General features: G+C 37.4%; 1 protein-coding gene across 1 annotated transcript in view; it reads right to left on the bottom strand.

Annotated features, from left to right (window-relative positions):
- Smp_173070 (invadolysin (M08 family)) overlaps positions 1-17,855 on the bottom strand; it is a gene marked incomplete at its 3' end in the record, with an annotated part of 21,715 nt that extends 3,860 nt beyond the window's left edge. Inside the window, exons 1-11 of the mRNA XM_018792491.1 lie at positions 17,725-17,855; positions 17,553-17,678; positions 13,310-13,392; positions 12,180-12,294; positions 10,772-10,929; positions 9,835-9,964; positions 5,129-5,253; positions 4,476-4,566; positions 3,455-3,562; positions 3,289-3,365; positions 2,069-2,086 (exon numbers count right to left, since the gene is read on the bottom strand). Coding sequence (XP_018644396.1) covers positions 2,069-2,086; positions 3,289-3,365; positions 3,455-3,562; positions 4,476-4,566; positions 5,129-5,253; positions 9,835-9,964; positions 10,772-10,929; positions 12,180-12,294; positions 13,310-13,392; positions 17,553-17,678; positions 17,725-17,805 — 1,112 coding nt within the window. The 5' untranslated portion in view covers positions 17,806-17,855. The remainder of the gene's footprint in view (positions 1-2,068; positions 2,087-3,288; positions 3,366-3,454; positions 3,563-4,475; positions 4,567-5,128; positions 5,254-9,834; positions 9,965-10,771; positions 10,930-12,179; positions 12,295-13,309; positions 13,393-17,552; positions 17,679-17,724) is intronic.
- Positions 17,856-18,814: the final 959 nt, after the last annotated feature.

Below are 18,814 nucleotides of genomic sequence, written 5' to 3'. Positions count from 1 at the left end.
TGTGTTTTAAAAGAGCTTGCGTATGATGACTTGGACATCAAGACACTTATGAAGAACAAAACCAATGTATGTTTGAGTTTTATGGGAATAACTTCAAACATATTACATTGCGTACAGTCCAAATAATATTATATTCTGATTAAGACAAAGGCTGTTGAACTGCACTACTTTCATAGTATTATTAGAATCATATATAATTGTAGAACCTGAAGAGAATTTATCGAAAAGAATATTCTTCGTTCAAATATTAGTCTTTTAATATATATATATATATATATTGTACCACATATTTGAATCTCCAATGATGGATTAATCTGTCAAGTTGAATAAAAACAGACCAAAAGTGATTCTAATAATAATATGAAAGTAGTGAAGTTCAACCGTGTTCGTATGAGGCAGTCAATCACCGAAGACAATGGAAGATAATCGTGCAATATCCTGTGATGGTTTGAAGTTAGGCATGAATGCCGTTTGGTGTCAGTTCAGCGGTGTGAAGATTAAGCGTTCGCGCGCGAAAACGAATGCCTGTGTTTGAGTCCCACATGAAGAATCCTGGATACCCACTGGTGAGGCGTTTCATAGAAGGAGGAAATGACTGTCTATCATTCCCATGTTTTCAAAGATGGTTGAACATTGATTGGTTCATTATCTCAATGAAATGCAACAGCAGCACATTTTCATTCAAATGTTTGGTATGAACGTGAATTAATGACAGTAGATATTTCAATGAGAATGTGTTTACCACGAAACGCGTTGTCTGTGAAATAAGAAAGTGTGAATTTACTGACCAGTCGTTTCACAAGTGAGTATCACTGGAGAACTATATTTGTTAAAATATCTAGAACGTAATTAAGCTATAATTCAGAGCAAAGTTTTCTGATAGATTTTAGTTATTTTCTGTTTAATCACCATTATTTGCACTATTCGTCATGTTCCATGACACCGAAGCCATTTGCTATTTACATTTGTTTAAAACAACTAAGAATTTTGTGAACTAAGCTGATGACTCGCAACTCTGAATTCAACTACAGACAAAAGACTGCTTTCTATTGTCATTTACTTCGCTCACTAACCAGAGTTTAGTATCCACACTTATATAGAATGGCAATTGATACTGACTTAAAAATATCAATTCACGTTGTAAATTATACCATTTATTACAAGCTACATTCAGCTTTTGCCAGTTAATCATATAACGACAGAAATAAATATATTTTCTTGTTTCTACTATCTGCTTTTGTGACAAGATAACATCACTGTCTGCCCAGATTTTACAGCAATCAGACCATATATTCGATTGATACGATCTACACAGAATGATCATGTTATACCAGATACCCCATTCATGGCTATTAAAATAAAATCAGAGTGTACACTTCAAATACTTTAATCAACGGAATTACGTGTTGTTATACTGAGTCAGTCCAGAATAGAAATCAATAGTAGGAAGGAAATTACAAGTTAAATGGTCAATATAAGTGTCTGCTAGTTCATGCTCAGTGACCAGTCATATTTACTTTCACGAGACGCATATCGGTAAAGGATATGGCTAGGTTTTAGGGATTTTATTTCAGGATTTTACGGCCATAACGATTCATGTAGAAAACAATTAGATTGTTTATATTCTTTTCAACCATAGATTAATTAATCTGATTCATCAACGACCTTGATCTTTGAAATACTTTGTGGATTTGATAGTTTACTATTTACTAAATATATCAAATCTGTGTTTACAACCGTGTTTTGAATGAAAGGTAGTTGTAAAACTTCTGTCTAACTAATACCAACAAAACGAAGTACAAATGACAAGAAATATATGCTTGTGATTGCGATAGATATTAAGTAATTATGTGTTTAATATACCTCGACAGGTGATTGATGATAACGATTGTAAGTTAAGTGTCTGTTTAACAAACCTAGTCAGTCAAAATTCAGCTTACATTAAAAAAGGAAAATGTGGTATATCAATTTTTATCTATATTCTCGCCTTTTAATGAATCGACCACAACTTTCGAAAATTAATTCACAACCTTGATTACGACCCCAATCCCATGGTTCAGCCATAGACATATTTACATCATACCATCTGAAAGATGAAGAGTTAACAAATATCATCCTTCATCATTATATTTTAAAATGAAGATCTACTGACTGTTCGGAGGATTTACTGATAAGAATTGACGATTATCACCTTACAATCAATAATCTTAATTGGTTCAATTTATAAACTAAAATAATATAGTAAACGGACTAAACTGGTATAGCAATCAGACTAAATAAGACAAATCAACTAATCAGACACAATTAATAAAAACTAAATCCTTTTTTTTTCATTGTTGTAATCTTCTGTGCAATCTACTAGGACTATATGAGTACTCGAAGGATGTGTAAAATGAAAGTAGCGAATTTAATGAAAAGGTTATCACGAAGTTAAACAGTACAATAATGTTATGCCTGATTTAAGGCACAGACATTCTGACAATTTCATTCTCAGGAATCGTTCAATGGAATAGTTTGTAGGATTAGCAGACTCTGGGAATACAGATGATTATGAATGAATACACTCAGTCGACCAGACATCGGCCAAGTGATATGTTGGGGTTTCTGATAGGTGCAACCTATGGGTCAACGTTCGACGATAGAAGAAGACCGATACACACTGTTGGTCGGGAACCTGTTTTAAAGTTCCAAGGGTGTTATAATTGTATTTTTGCTATATAAACGACCCAGCTATTCCTATTGCTTAGTATTCTTATCCAATGACACTCGACAAGACCCCAAAATCAGAACACTTTGAACAGGAATGAAATTGTATTCAAAATAATAATAGTAAGTGAACAGCAATCACTAGTTTAAATAACGTTCATATATTTATAGTATATACATAAGAAGCTTATAGATTTTTCTGCAATAATATGCCCGGGCTGATCGGTTTAGAATTAACCAATCAGCGCGCAGCAACACCATCATGCATGAAACATGCATACATGCATACATAAAACATCTATGTCCCACTAACAAAGGGCGATAGATATATATGTATGGGAAGTTATCCATACACTTACAATTAGAGTTTAGTTAATAGAGCTTCCTGACAACTATCAGCTTTCTCACACAATTAGCGGAACGAGGTCACGAATAGGAAGCTCGTATAACAAAAGTTTGTAACTACTGCTTTTAAATTATCACAGTCTTAAGCTTACAGATACATTGTGAGAAAATATAACAAAATTTTCACCATGGATACACATATTCACACATTCAATAACATTCTATTTTGAAATTTACCCAGTATCTTTGAAGAAGCTGAGAGTTAAACCAGAAACAGACGCCATGATGTCGACTTTAGGAGACATCACTTCACCCTGAAAATTAAAACACAGAAATAACGTTGAAATAATCATTCAAGAGAATATTTATGACTTGATAGTTGTTGAATTTACTGTAAACTTACGATTGATAGACGTCGTTCGAAGTGTGAAAGTCGAGATCCACCGTGACCGTCCGATTCTAGATCAACCGCATCAAGCTCATTGCATCGAAAATGATTTCTAGCAAAGTTCTGTTTGAAAGAACAGAAAATAAAAATAAACTTATCTAGATCCTTTTCTGAATTTCAAATATTCATCAACAGGCTACACTTTTCAGGTTATTTGTAGTCAACGAAACTACTGCAATTTAAAGAAACATATAAATTTGTGTTAAAATGGAAGGGCTTTTAAGATATATACGTAGTAATGACTGTTAGGTTCAACTGTTTATTAACGTTGTGTGAGAGTCATGTTGAAGTGTCAATGTCCCTGTAAATACAGTACAAAGGCCAGTACAGATAATTTTTAGACAGCTTTGAATAGATGGACGAAGGATAATTGGTGATAATTTGTTAAAAATCGAAAAAGGTTTTAAAAGGGTGGACTGGTGGTCGTTTGTCTTCTGTACTTCCTCCTCGTTCAGGGCAAGTTAGTATTGGGCGAACCACCAAGCATTGAGTATCAGTTTCCCTCGTCCTTTCCGCGTCTATGCGTATTAGTCAGCTGTAAGACATGAACGTTCGCATACGTACAATGAAGTGTGCTGATCGACATAACGATCGAACTCTGTATAAAGTGGACTGACTTGGCACTGCACTGTATGATTTGAAGATTGACCGTAAATTCTATTCTTTTAGTATACGCTATTGCTAATATTTGTGTCAAAGTATAATGACAAAATATTCACAAGTAAATTGATTTGTCATGATTTTCAGTTAGAACACCTGATTTCCAATCGACAATTTACGATAGATGTGAAGCTTTTATGATATTAAACCAAACATTCATTGATAACATCCATCTAATTAAGGCGATAGTGAACAAACAAATCACTCTAACAAACATTTTCTCTCTTCATATGCCAATAAAACAAGTTCTTGGAGTAAAACACAATAAAACATCACCGAATCATTGAAATATGCATAAAGTCAATGATGTACTTACGACTACACTCCGTAATGTTAATCCGACTCTCTGGTACGTCTGGTCACTGGAGACGGTACGCCATTTCCTGGACACGTATTGTATAGTATTTCTGAAAACAAGGTTCCAATAAGTAAACTGATACTGTAACGTTTGAAATGTATTTTAAAAGCTCGGTCATTTTATCTGGTATGTGAATAGTATTAAGGTGATGAAGAGTTATATAGCTTGTATAGACTCTGCCTGTCTTGACCCGAACATATGAACTGAAATTCTCACGTTCCCATGGGTATTTGGCTTTTAATACTGTGCTTACTAAATGAGGCCAGTCCCAGTACAATGTAGGGAATTCAATGAGAAATTAGCATTCCTTGATTCATTCATCGTCGTTCATAATGGAGTCGATTTGTTGCCAAAATACAATCGATTATCCAGTTACTGATTGAATTAGCTACTTTATGCCAGTGATTTGCGATGGAATACTTATCTACTGCGTAAACGAACTGTTCAACTTAAAAAGTTAGACATGATTTGAGGAAACTGTAAGATTTTTGATAATTGTGTGGAACGTGTTCTACAAGTTGAATTCGAGAAAGCATTTGAAACTCCATTGCTTTACGTAATTTAAATAAAACAGTGTTGTGTTAGTGCACTATGTTTTAAATGTTCCTTACCGATCAGCTTTTAATCCTTCGTTGACATGTTTTGGCAATTCCGGTTCACCAGTTTGTGGGTTACGCCTTGTTCTGGGACTACCATCATCATAACGTAGGTAAGGAAACAACCAATAATCAAAGCCCTGTTCAATAAAATAATATTTTACCATTTGTTACAATCATTTGAGGGAATCTTAAGATGGCAGTAAGAGGTATATTTCAAATGATTTTGTTTATTATTGCGAAAGATTTTATTTAATGTAACGTACTGTCATTATTTTAACTTCCTCATTGAAAAATGGAGTAAATCAATACACTTGATCTCTTCGATGGATTTAAAGGCATTCACTGCACCCGTGTCATTCAAACAGTAGTTAAAATTGATTCACGAACGTAAAACAACTATAAGCATCTCAATATATTTCTTAACAAGACGTTCTGTTGTAAATAATGGAACGTGACAAAATTATATAACTTGAGCTGTCGAATTGTTCTTGAGTTTACAGTTCCTTGCCCCAAAATGCCCTGGTATGGACGAGAGTGGGGAGAGTCCACTCTCCCTCTCGAAATGCTCTCACATGGCCACGCGTATATAGCCCCTGCCTGGGAAGTCCTACTCACTGCCTTCTCGTGGCACTACTGTTGTTTACGAAAGTGAAAGGACGAAAAGCGAATGTCTGGCGCTTTAACCGGGTTTGTGGACACGGAAAGTTCACCTAGGGGAGTTGGCAAACCCTGATTCCAAACCAATGGTGCACATGGGCTGCAGTATCCTGAGGGAACAAATGGCGCATGAACCAATTGTTGATCACCGGCTACCATGGGACTGCATCTCCTCACGATTCTCCACTGCCTTGTGGATCAGACCTTTAGGTCAAAGGCTACGGGTGTGGCTCCCTAAGAAAACCACCTGCTTCTGTTTGGGCGCCTGGGCAGTATCACAGCCCATACACAAATAAATGAAATGACACATTCTACTGACAGTATTACTCTCGCACCTACTAGAAACAAGACACTTTACATTATTATTATCATTATTATTACTTTTATTATTATTATTATTATTATTATTATTACTATTTACCACATCACTAATTCACTCCCTTTTATTCTCAATTTGTGTACCATTACTTTTCAACTTATGCGGTAGCTCGCTCATGGTGGAAACTCTGTCCTATCTAAACGATCTCCAGTCACTGTCTGGTCGAAAGTGAATGCTTCCACCGATTATGAATACTGAACCAGCCTTTCAGAAACCACGTACACCGTTCAAGCTGGCTTCCTTCAACGTTCGCACACTAATGCAGATCGGACAACAGATGGGGCTGGCTTTGTCTTTAGAAAGTCTTAATGTTGATGTTTGCTGTCTATCCGAGACCCGCATTCAAGATTCTGGTGAAGTATTACAAATTCGCTCTCCATCTGTCGCCTCGAATAGCTCATTTCACATGCGCTTATCCGGGGACCCTGTGATATCCTCGTCTGGTCTTGCTGGCGTTGGTGTCGCACTAAGCGCTAGAGCTAAGGCAGCACTGATCGATTGGATCCCCATTAACAGTCGGTTATGTGCTGTTAGATTAGAAAGTTCCATCAAAGTGAGAAGAAATCGGCGTGAGAAACGGTGTCTTTTCGTCATCTCCGCCTATGCCCCGACAGATTGCAGCCCGGATGCAATCAAGGATGAGTCTTACCACCAGTTAACTGTTCTTCTCCAGAAAGCGCGTTCGACAGATATTGTAGTACTAGCCGGAGACTTGGATGCACAGGTCGGGCGTCTAGGCACAGAAGAGAGTCGTTTAGGTGGCCGTTGAGGACTTGTTAGGGACCGTTTTCTGCAACTGTGAACAGACCACAACCTGTTTCTGGCTAGCACTAACTTCCGGCACAGTCATCGCCTGTGTGCCACCTGGCGTCCTCCCTCTGCATCCCAAGCCTGGACTCAGATTGATCACATCGCGATCAGCTACCGCTGGCGTGGTTGTGTACAAGACTGCCGCTCCTTTTGGAGTACCTATCTGGAGTCTGATCATGCCCTGGTCGGCGCCAATCTCACCTTACTTTTCAGTGGCCGAAGGATTGACCGCCATCAAAGGATTGATGTTAGTAAACTGGCTTCAACTTCTGTTGCAAGTAATTATCGAGCCAAGCTAGCTTCTAGGCTAGCTACCATCCCACCGAAAAGTATAGATGAGCATTGGTTGCAACTTCATGACGCCATGAAAATGGCGAGCAAAGCCGCTTGCGAAACGTTCCGCTTATAAGCACTGGGTTTCTTCTGGCTCCTTGCAACCGATCGAAGCCCGTCGGTCTACTCCGGGTGACCGTGAGTTTGACCACAAACGAAGGCTGTTACGTAATGAAATCGGGCAAAGCTTGCCTAAGGACCGAGAAACCTGGTGGTCGGAGCGTGCTAATGAGATGGAAGCAGCAGCTGCATCTAGTAACTGCCGGAAGCTCTTCCAACTCATTCGAGCCACTGGCAGCAAGAAGTCTGGTGTGAGTGAAACAATCTGCTAGGATGATGGGATCCCTATTACTAACATCTCTCGACGTCTTGGACGATGGGCGGAATTCTTCGAAGGGCAGTTCAACTGGCCTGCTGCTCCGGCAATATCAACCAGTTTGTCCTGTCCCCCATGGCCGGTGACGACTGATCCACCAAACGAGGCGGAAGTCTGCAAGGAACTCCAACTCCTGAAGCGCTACAAATCACCGGGCCCAGATGACTTACCTCCGGCTCTTTTTAAAGATGGTGGTGACTTTCTGGCTAAGGAACTGACGGTGTTGTTTGCAAAGGTTTGGGAGCTAGAAAGTGTTCCAACACAATGGAATGAGTCGATAGTCGTCCCTATTTTTAAAAAGGGTTCACGTTGTTCCTGTAACAACTATCGGGGATAAGTCCACTTCCGATTGCGTCCAAACTATTGGCTTCTATCATTCTTCGTAGGTTGCTTAAAACCCGAGAACGATTGACTCGCGAGGAGCAGGCTGGTTTTCGTTCTGGTCGAGGATGTATTGATCATATCTTCACCCTTCGCCAAATGTTAGAACACCGTCATACTTATCGCAGGCCAACAATCGTAGTGTTTCTTGATATCAGGGCTGCCTTCGATTCGTTGGACAGGACTGTTCTCTGGGATTGTCTATTGAAGAAGGGTGTGCCTGAGAAGTTTATTAACATCTTAAAAACCCTGTACACGAACACCTCAGGCAGAGTGAGGGCATACAACCACCTTTCTCCCTTGTTCCATTCGAGCATTGGGGTTAGGCAAAGTTGCCTGATCTCACCATTCCTCTTCAACTTTGCCATCGACGACATCCTGGAAACAGCTCTGATGAATGTAAGTAATGGCAGTGTCGATCTGCTGCCTGGAGAAAGACTTCTCGACCTTGAGTATGCGGATGATATTATCTTACTGTGCGATAATGCCCAAGTCATGCGATCCGCACTTAATCAGTTGGAAATCAGTGTCCGCAGGTACGGCATGTGCTTTGCACCTTCAAAGTGCAAAGTACTCCTACAAGACTGGCAGGATTCTAATCCTGTACTCACCCTGGATGGTGAGCAGATTGAAGTAGTTGAGAAGTTTGTGTATCTAGGTAGCTACATAAGTGCTAGTGGTGGCGTGAGTGATGAGATCGATTCACGTATAGTGAAAGCCAGAGTGGCTTATGCCAATCTGGGCTATCTTTGGCGCCTTCGTGATGTTAGTCTGACTGTAAAAGGTCGGATCTACAACGCGTCGGTGAGAGCATATTTGCTCTATGCTTTTGAAACCTGGCCTCTCCGAGTTGAGGATGTTAGACGACTCTCTGTGTTCGATCAAAGTTGTCTCCAAAGGATTGCTGGCATACAGTAGCAACACCATGTTAGTAATGCAGAGGTTCGGCATCGTGTGTTCGGGCGTCGAGACGATAATTCAATTGGTGTCACCATCTTGAGACACTGACTTCGGTGGCTTGGACATGTTTTACGAATGTCGTCCCAGAGAATTCCACGTCGTGCATTATTTGCCGACCCTGGGACTGGTTGGAAAAGGTGGAGAGGAGGTCAGTGTATGACATGATGTCGTGGTATGAAAGAAAGCTACAAAGGGCAGGCTTCTGTTGGTCCTTCATGACTCCCTGGCTGGGGTCCAAGAGATGGTGCAACAAAGTTGCTAGAGACGTTATCAGATATGGCTCAGAATAGAAGTCAGTGACGATAATGCTGTAACCTTCTATTACTTTCTTCATAAAGAGTGGCTATAACTTTCTTCTGACAAGCGCGCATTCGAAGACTGATCAACAATACTCTCAAGCATCAATGGGAAGATCCAAACAACTATTATATATGGATTAAAGCAATATAGTTTTATCAATAAGTCATTACTGATAATGTTGGTAAATTTTTGATTGTTCTATTGCGATAATAGTCTGAATGATATTAATATCATTTTCTTTATTGTCACCTTTATACTTGTTTAATTATATGATTGTGTTTTAATATAATATAATGGAAATTTTTCAGCGATCAAGAACTTATTTAATTATAGATTCTGTCAATTAAATGCTTACTGAACTATTGTTCATTGACAATTTATATTGACTTTCCAGGTTTCTCATCATAAAGGCGACTTATCTTCAGAAAGTAATGATAATTTATTAATACTGTTGCATTGCGCACATTGTGTAGTGACTTCAATAGTCATCGTTACAAAAGATGAATGCAAGAATAAATAAACTGTGTAATTAATGGTTGTTTCACTCACGAATGTATGTCCTAATTCATGAATAATTATTCGTTTCAATTCTCCTGGATTGGAATCAAGATATTTCATCGCTGAGCAAATTACAATCGAACCTGCGATTGGTCTTGTTTATAAAAAGTAATACAATTGCAATTATTAGGCACAGAATAATGTAAAGAATATGTGGTGTAAATCGTAGTAACTGACAAGCTTTCGACCCATTGAAAAGTTAACGGATTTGAAGTAACTACGGTAACAACGAAAGCTACTGTATCACAAAGCAGCGGTAATTTACAATGAAAATTCAGAAAGAAGATGCACCAACCTATAAATGTTGACGGAAATAGTGTTTTAAAAACGGGTAGATTTTTGTCATTTGATTGGTGGATTCCTCTATTTTTTTCTATATATCTAATGCAACTGTATAATAGTGGATCAGAAAAATACAACTGTTCCCAGTTTTTATGTCTAATCACGATAACACCTCACCACCAGATTGAGTAACCACATCACATTACTGTACGCAGTCTTCGGTGGACAACTCTGGTATCTCGAACGGTTGGCATGATTTCCCTCAAATGCTAATCACATTTATAGAAGTGTTTCCTGTTGCACAAAATCGAGGCATATTTTTTAAATTTCCATCAACACTGACGATCATGAACTAGTTTAATTTTGTTGATTTGTATGTTATCTGAATTACGTCGGGTTTTGAGAGGTAGTGACGTAATCATTGCACTTGTTGGTTACGTTTGACAACGACTTGTTCGTATTGTTAGTGGACAATTAGGAAGTTATGCTACTTGAATGATATGAAAAAAACAAATTCAAGAACATCTGTGTAGCTAAAATTCGGATAAGGTAATTTCGGTATTAGATTTAAATCTAATGCAAACAATAATTTTCATAGACCAACTGATCTGTTACATACCTATCGGTGTCCAAATCCTTCTCACAAGTGTCAGCTGTAGCCATTGTACTTTCAGATATGCAAGCATTATGCGAACGAACAAAGAGAACAAAGTCAATGTTGCCTCGCTTTTTGACTTCAGTTTTACTCACAACATCTTTTTCAGATGAACGACATTTCTATAGAGTCGGAACATGAGAAAGGTTTGCATAAAATTGTCAGAGAACAAGGCATATAAAATTTGTAATCGAAATGTCTTAAGCTACCTCTGTTGTCAAAACTGATCCAATAACTGGAAATCAGTGTTTTGTTTTTCTAATGATGGATTTCATAGTGCATAGGAAATCTAAATAACCGAGTTAATATACCGAATAACAACACCACTGCTGAAGCTTCACTTCCTCAGCCAGTATCGATTGATAGAATCTAAATTTGTAAACAAACCTCTGTAACTCGACCATGTTTGAGAATGAGAACATTTTGTTTTTGTGTTAAGAATGATATTCCATCATGAGACACTGTGTGTATCTCTCAGAGTTTCTTCAACTTCTGAAACAATCGTTAACTCCTTCGCATGGTTACGAAGAAAAAAATATTCAGAGTGATGGTGAAAACGATACAGTGTCTTGCATGCTCACAGCCCGGTAAAAATGAAATGTAGTGGAAAAGTTAACCACATCGAAATGAATTTGCGACAAGATTGATAGCTGACTAGTTTGATAGTTCGGTTATTTATCACTATGATGCAGTGAGATTTCCTAGCGTACGTATTTGAAAGGAAGAATTTCACCGCATAAAATTCACGACACTCGGATACAGATCGTACTCGCTGTTACTCGATACCAACTGTAATCACTTTCCTGTTAATCCATATGTAGCGTCTAGTAATCCTGTTATGTTATATGCTAACTATAAGTAGTATGTAGCAGCAATCGAAAGTGGAATGTCTGCCAGCATAAGATTGAATTGAAGAGAACAGGAAGGCAAACAGATAGCAATGTAATGGCAACAGAATTTAAAAAATCACAGGGTATGTAAAGACAACTGAAGGAAGATGCGCAAATAATGTATTTAATGTATGGTTTGCTTATTTCACTGGGGCTCTGTGTAAGCAATAAGTAAATTTACTACATCTGAGTTTACTCTATCTACATTGTAATGTTTTGGGAATAATGTAGATCTAAACGTGATTTACTTTCCTCTGACACTTAGGAGTGTTTTGAAATCACAGAGGTGACGAATTACAAACTTACAAACTATCTGCAATTCATATTTGGTGTGAATTCATAAATGATGTTTTTCATATGATTGTTGAGAATGGAACTGATCATTGCTTACATTAAACGAGATGTCTTTTGATGATGGATAAGATATAATCTCCACGCTAACGTTGCGACAAAAATTCAATCATTTCAACTGGGCAACTGACCTGAAGATACTTCTCTGGGATTTCAAAACCGTTACATATTGACACGTTATTACAACCACCTTCACAGTAATGATAACGTGGCCGCATCAGTGATCGAACTCGGTTATCGCAATTGCTAGTGCATTCGAAAGGAGATTAAACAACAGGAAAAGAAATGTTTATTTATCGCTGTGAGTACACATCATCGTGTAATGACACATTCAAAAAGTTGACAGCCATCGACCAGGATGTTTTGTGTCAGTGTTTACCACTGAGGTGTCTTCAAAACACAATAAATTTCTAACTTCTCGTTGCTCAAACAATAATAGACACGATCAGCTACCATCCTGATTAACAACCACTCAATGTGCATATCAAGGCTGTTCTCTACTCATACTTAGTTCAATTCTGTCAGAGATGTTCTCGGAATATCACTTCCTTAGTTTTGGTTTTCACTGATTGGCACTCTTCCTAAAAAATCACTCAACCACTGGATACATGGTGTGAACAAATATCTGTTTAATGAAGGCCCTGACATTATGCAGACAATTCAGAACACATTGATCAGGAAAGAAACAATTACAAGGATGGAATCCTCTTTCAACAGTGAAATTCGTTGCATCAAGACTGGCCTTACTCTATACTCTGACCGATGGTACTCAATGGACTATTTGATTGAGCTGATGACCGATCATTTTCTTGGACGCATTATCATGCCTGATGGATTGTAGGTTGACAAAATATCAGTACGTCTGTCTGTTTACTATGATGAAAGTAATCTGTTCATCGGTGCACTTTGTATTTTTGTATTATTATTATTATTATTATTATCAGTTCACTCTGGATTCAAAAGTATTTGAAACAATAATGTCTTAGTGTCTGTGGACAGTATAAACATGTTGTTCTACTTTCTTTGTATATGTCAGCGTTGGCGTAATCAAGTGGTGACTCTGATACACTACAGGTTTACTTTCGTATGAGAACAGACATAAAATATAGGTGGTTTGGTCCCTGAACAAGCATCACATTGATTTCTAGTCATACGATATCAAAGCAAATGTTTAGGACCACAGGTCAACTGCAATAAGGAGAATCCTAACAATAATACAACATGAGAATTATTCAATTTGTACGACTGTTAATAAACTGACCGTTCTATTAATATTTTTTGAGTAGGATGTTTCTTCGGTTGTATTGCCTTTGTCCAGAATCTCAAAGCATCCTTGACCTGCAACTGTAATTCACAAAATACACTGTTCCAATCAAACAGAAAATGAAAAGAAGTTTACTTTTAAAGACTATCGAATGTTCAGTAACTGTTGATTTTGGTGAGATTCTCAGTATTCCAAATCAACGAGGATTATCACAGAGCAATGAGTTACACATTTTCTTGTTTCTCAATTGTCTCGTCATTTGTTCGGAAGGACAAAGTGGAGTGTCGAAATCTGTGACACAAATTAGTCTACTAGTTTCCTGAACTAAAGTGATCATGAAAGACTAATCATCTACACTCCTTGTTCACTGATGAACAAATTAATGATCGTAATTGATACTGGATCTGAAGTGTTGTCGAATCGCGAGCAGTAACATTGTTGACTAAATTGTGCAATGTACATTCTATGGTAAAGATCTGACACATATCGTTTGAAAACACTCGTAGTATTGTACTTGTGTCAGCTTCTTAACATATTTATATTTATCACACACTACTTATCAAATCCTGACCTTTGGTGCTACCTTGAAGTGGTGATCAAGCTTGCCTATCATGATGAACCAGTCGAACGATACTGGCTGGAACTGTCGTTCCTCAAGATCTTACCATGCCAGACAGGTCGGTTGAAGAGCGGTAAGACCAAAGGCAGTAAATCCAAGGTCCAAGGGTGAAGTCGTACTTCTGTGTGTATAGATGTGTGACGGCAGTAAGGTGTTTCCTTCGGATGACCACCATAATATTGATGCTGTTTTCCCATAAGGAAGGATGGGGTTAATAAATGTCGACTCTGAAAATGAACACCTCACCTTATTCCACGGACTTCTATCTCCGGTGGTAAGGTCCCAACAAGTACGAAGCTAGCACGAAAATTACTCACAAAATGGTCGTGTATGACCCACCTCAAGTAGTTGTCCCTTGTCCTTTGCGGTCACACTCTCGTGTCACTAAGACCACCTCTAACCCAATTTCCGTTTCAGGTACCACCACAAGAACTCTTCCATAGTGAGGGCAACCGGGAAGTGATGACCGACCTCATACCTCTAACAGCAATTAAGATCACTGTATTCATGATCAGTCTCCAAGCTATTCTACAATTATTCACTATTCCCAAAGAGCCTGAGTGAAACATTGAAGTAGGTCTCCCACTGTAATTAAAGTTCAAAAACCAATAAGAAGTCTGAAACGAGGAAGAGCAGCTAGTTCAGATGAATCATTCCATAAGTCTTTAAGTATGGTTGTTCGATTTTAGAGACCAGGTTGACTAATATTTCATCTAGACTCTGGAAACTGGATTTAATCCCATCTGACTGGTTATGACGTTTGTACGAACTAATGATCCCCTTGTACTTGATTTCGCTCCGATTTCGAATTCTAAATGCAATGCGTTTGTTTGTTCTCATGTAGACCTTTTTGGTCTAAATTGAGTTAATTCTGGGATTCCTAGTTTGTACAGTAATTCAAATACTTCTATTTATCACATTGGCATAACGAGCAGGATCTTGTGTTGGAACAGATGGACACACACTAAAATTTTGATGCTTTTCAGGTATATATGGAAGGAAGATGTTGAGGATGTTAATATTGTGGCTCATTTTCTTACATTCATCGAAAACAAAGCTACGGTTTATTAAAAACTTTGGCATTTTCAGAAAAGCCTATTTCATATCTTAATGCGACTCCCAAGTAACTACTACTAGACCATGAAAAGTACAAAGTCCGGAAGCTGTAAATGAGGAAAATCTCCTAAATTGATTCGTCAGGACATCGAGAATACCACTACATTACTACATCATCCCAATCCAATGAGTAATCAAGGTTATGCAGATAGCAATTCACTGAGAAGTTGAGAAGCAGGTCACGAAGATGTGCGCAAGTTTTGTAAATGCTTGTCTTGTGGCGAATTTCACTCACGCAGTTCATGTGTATTTCGTAGTTCAAAATGATCTAAACGTGGTAAAATTGGACACATACGAGCAGTTTGTAATACTGCTACTACTATTCGTTTTGCTATGAGTAATGCTAAACCTTGTAATTCCGATCCTATTAAGTTGAATGTTTCAAACGAGTCATAATCTGATCAGATTCATGATATTATTTTACCAGATATGCGTTGTTCTCATGGTTTGTGTATTTGTAATGAAATTATTTACAAATATGTGGAGGATATATCAAGTGCACTAAATCCTGATCGGAACTCTAATGTTACTTTATCAAATGTAGTTTGTCCTAATGACTCATTTCTTTCTGGTGAGATCTTAATTAAATGTGAGGAACAAGTTCCACATGCGTTAAAATTTGAATACAGTCCTTACGGTATTGCATCGGATGTTATTTGTTTACACAACGGATTTATCTCTAGTGGTATTGCTAATGAATGTGACAAATATGTTCTGAATGAGTTGACTTCCAGTCACATTTCTGACGTTATTGTATCAGAAGTTGGATATTCTCACAAACAATTTATGTTGAGTAGAATCCCTAGTCAGTGGTATGATGATGATGAGGGAATAGCAAGTTATCCCGAAGCATTCGGAGAACCAGTTTGCCCAGATATGAAGTTTGCATAGGCAGAAAATTCAAATCGAGTCCAAGATTATTCTAATGAGTATGAGGCAGATGCATGTTTTCCATTTGATTGTTTTGCAGGAGAATCAAGTCTAGATGGATCACACGTGTTAATTAGAGATATCAATGCATATTTATCTGACAATTGGAACAATGGCCTTGTGTATTCTAACGTGAAAATTAAAAGGAATGTGCATAATATTTTTTATGCAAGTCAAAGTCACATAATGGAATGCCTCAAATTATATGTCAGTGTGTATCCCCAAATAATCACACATAATAATCGAAGTGCGCGATATGAGAAGATAATACAAATTGAGAGCGTCAGATTGGTCGTAACATTGCGACATAAGGACCCAAAATTATTTCGTGAGGGAGGATAGTGATTGAAAATCTATGGTTCCAAATTCTAGATATATCAGTGGCTTTAGTACACAACCGACATGGTGATTGTGCACAATGGCAGAATGTTTTGGTAGCACTGAGCAACAATGCCAGGATGTTTGGAATGCATTTCTCTTTGTTTAAATGCAAGTTGTTGCTTCAGGACTGGTCTGCATCAACAGCTGAACTAAGGATAGGGAGTGAGTTAGTCCAGCGTGTCTGATCAGCCCTGATGGGTTGGTGTCTAACGAAATCTCTGCACGAGCTCAAAAAAGCTCATTCGGCTTTTGCCAACTTACGTCATTTATAGCGAAGGCGAGATATCCGTCTATCAATTAGGGACGAGTATACTGTGCATCAGTTCGTTCTGTTTTACTTTACAGCTGCGAAACGTGGCCATTATTAGTACTCGTAATGTGCTCGTAAGATACTAGTATTTGATCACATATGTCTTAGAAATATTGCTCGCATCTGGTGGGATCACCAGGTAAGTAATAGTGGTGTTAGACACAGAGTATTAGGGAATAATGGTAAATCAGTTGATAAGGTTGTTAGTCTTCATCTTTATACTTACACAGTAACAATCTACTGTTGTAATTTTAAGAAGACAATGTTCTCGGAAAAAATAATACTACCTTCGACTAGTCAGTTTTCTAGTATTTCCGGTCCAACATTTTTATCATTTCTGAGATAAGTTTTCAGATAAAATAGTTTGTCTATCAAATGTTTTATCAACTTCACCTTCTTTAATAATACCTACCATCTGCGAGAACACGAATGTAATAGTTAGTTGGTGTGCGTTCTGTGACCATGTAACAATGCATATATCGTACTTGAAAGCATATGCCAGAAACTCTAAAGTCAGTTGTAATAACTAACGTTTTAGCCAACCTAATGTTCTTCAATGTAAGTACATATTTCGAAAAGTACAAAGAGCAAGACGAAACGTTAAATATTAGACCGAGCTGTATTCACAATTTCAATGGCATTTTTTATGTTTGATGCATTAGGTAACTAAAATTTGTACTGAATCAGTAACTTAGAGCTTTGAATAATGGATCAACTTTGGAACTAAGGCATGTAATGCACATTTACAAACAACTGGGCTATCGAGTAAATATAAATATAATATAATAATATGTAATATATATATATATATAATATATGAAATAAATAAAGAATAAAATGAAAAGTATATGAATTGGCAAGTGAAATTCTTATAATTGACTGACCTTGAATAAATCGAAATTTGCATTGTTTTCTAGATCCTTACTCAGAACCACTCGAACACGGAATTTTTCACCAACGGTGAACTCACTGCCTTTAGGGATTTTACGTTCAAGATTTCCTTTGCCATTCTTTAAAGAATCGTAATAATAATTATTGAATCGAATACAAAATTACAGCATAGTTTTGTGCTGCTGAATATTCCACAAGTCTCTCCTTCAAGAAAAACAAATACAAAATAACAAGCAGTAATAACATTGTTTTTTAAAAGATGCAGAACGGAAGCAATTTCTAATAATGTTTTGGTATAGATGCGTTCATTGAACACCTTATATAGATTTCACGGCTGACGTAGATAATAAAACAAACAGTTTTAATTAATTTATAAATCTTTCTGGCAAGTATTTGGTCATAAACAACGATGTTATCTTTTTACAAATCCAATCATTCTTTGAGAAAAACAAAACTGCATTTCAATCACTCTCAGATTCACTACATTTTATGATCACAATCAATATCGTGTAGGTTGAATAGATTTTTAGCCACTCAAATGATTATCTCAAAGCATTCTTGTTGTGAAAGCAAAAGACGTGTCAATTAAACAATTACAAAATCTTGATGGACTGTCATTTGTTCTATTGAGAGTTGGAAGTTTTATTTGACCTCTGAAATCCAAAAGACATATCTCTAGATTTGGTTCCTTCTCAGAGTTGATCAAGCCGTGATTTACAACTCTACATTAATCTCATTAACAAGTTTGTCTATCACATTTGACTAACTTTATCTCTGTGATTCTATAATAACAAAGTGGAAAGAAAAACAATTGTTGTTCTAAAGTGATACACATAATTTATGTTCTTCAATCACTAACGTAATACATTTTTGCATTGTTTAATTGTATCTTCCCATTAAGGCTTAAAACTGTAACTGGTCAGTCTCATTCAGCATGTGTGCATTCTGTTCAGATTTCGTCGATATTGCCTTAAGTCACAAGTACAATAATCAAAGATAGATGATGGCTAGCATCGAAATCCAAGACGTGCTTTTCTTCCCATTAGGGACTAACCAGATGGATGTACCTGCATCTCAGAGTTGATACTTACTCCTGAACTCGAACCTAATACCGTTCTTAGTATTGTTTGTTTGAATCTTCCCATCGACTGGGTTCAGAGATGAAGTTTTAACTCGTTTTTGTATTGGTTATTTGAATGTTCCAATTGATGTTTAGGACTACAATTATTCAGTAGCTCAGTGCATAACGCGATGG

This window comes from Schistosoma mansoni (assembly GCF_000237925.1).
Source record: "Schistosoma mansoni, WGS project CABG00000000 data, supercontig 0264, strain Puerto Rico, whole genome shotgun sequence".
NCBI lineage: Eukaryota > Metazoa > Platyhelminthes > Trematoda > Strigeidida > Schistosomatidae > Schistosoma > Schistosoma mansoni.
The sequence above is the reverse complement of the archived record's forward strand: the minus strand, read 5'-3'. Positions and strand labels throughout refer to the sequence as shown.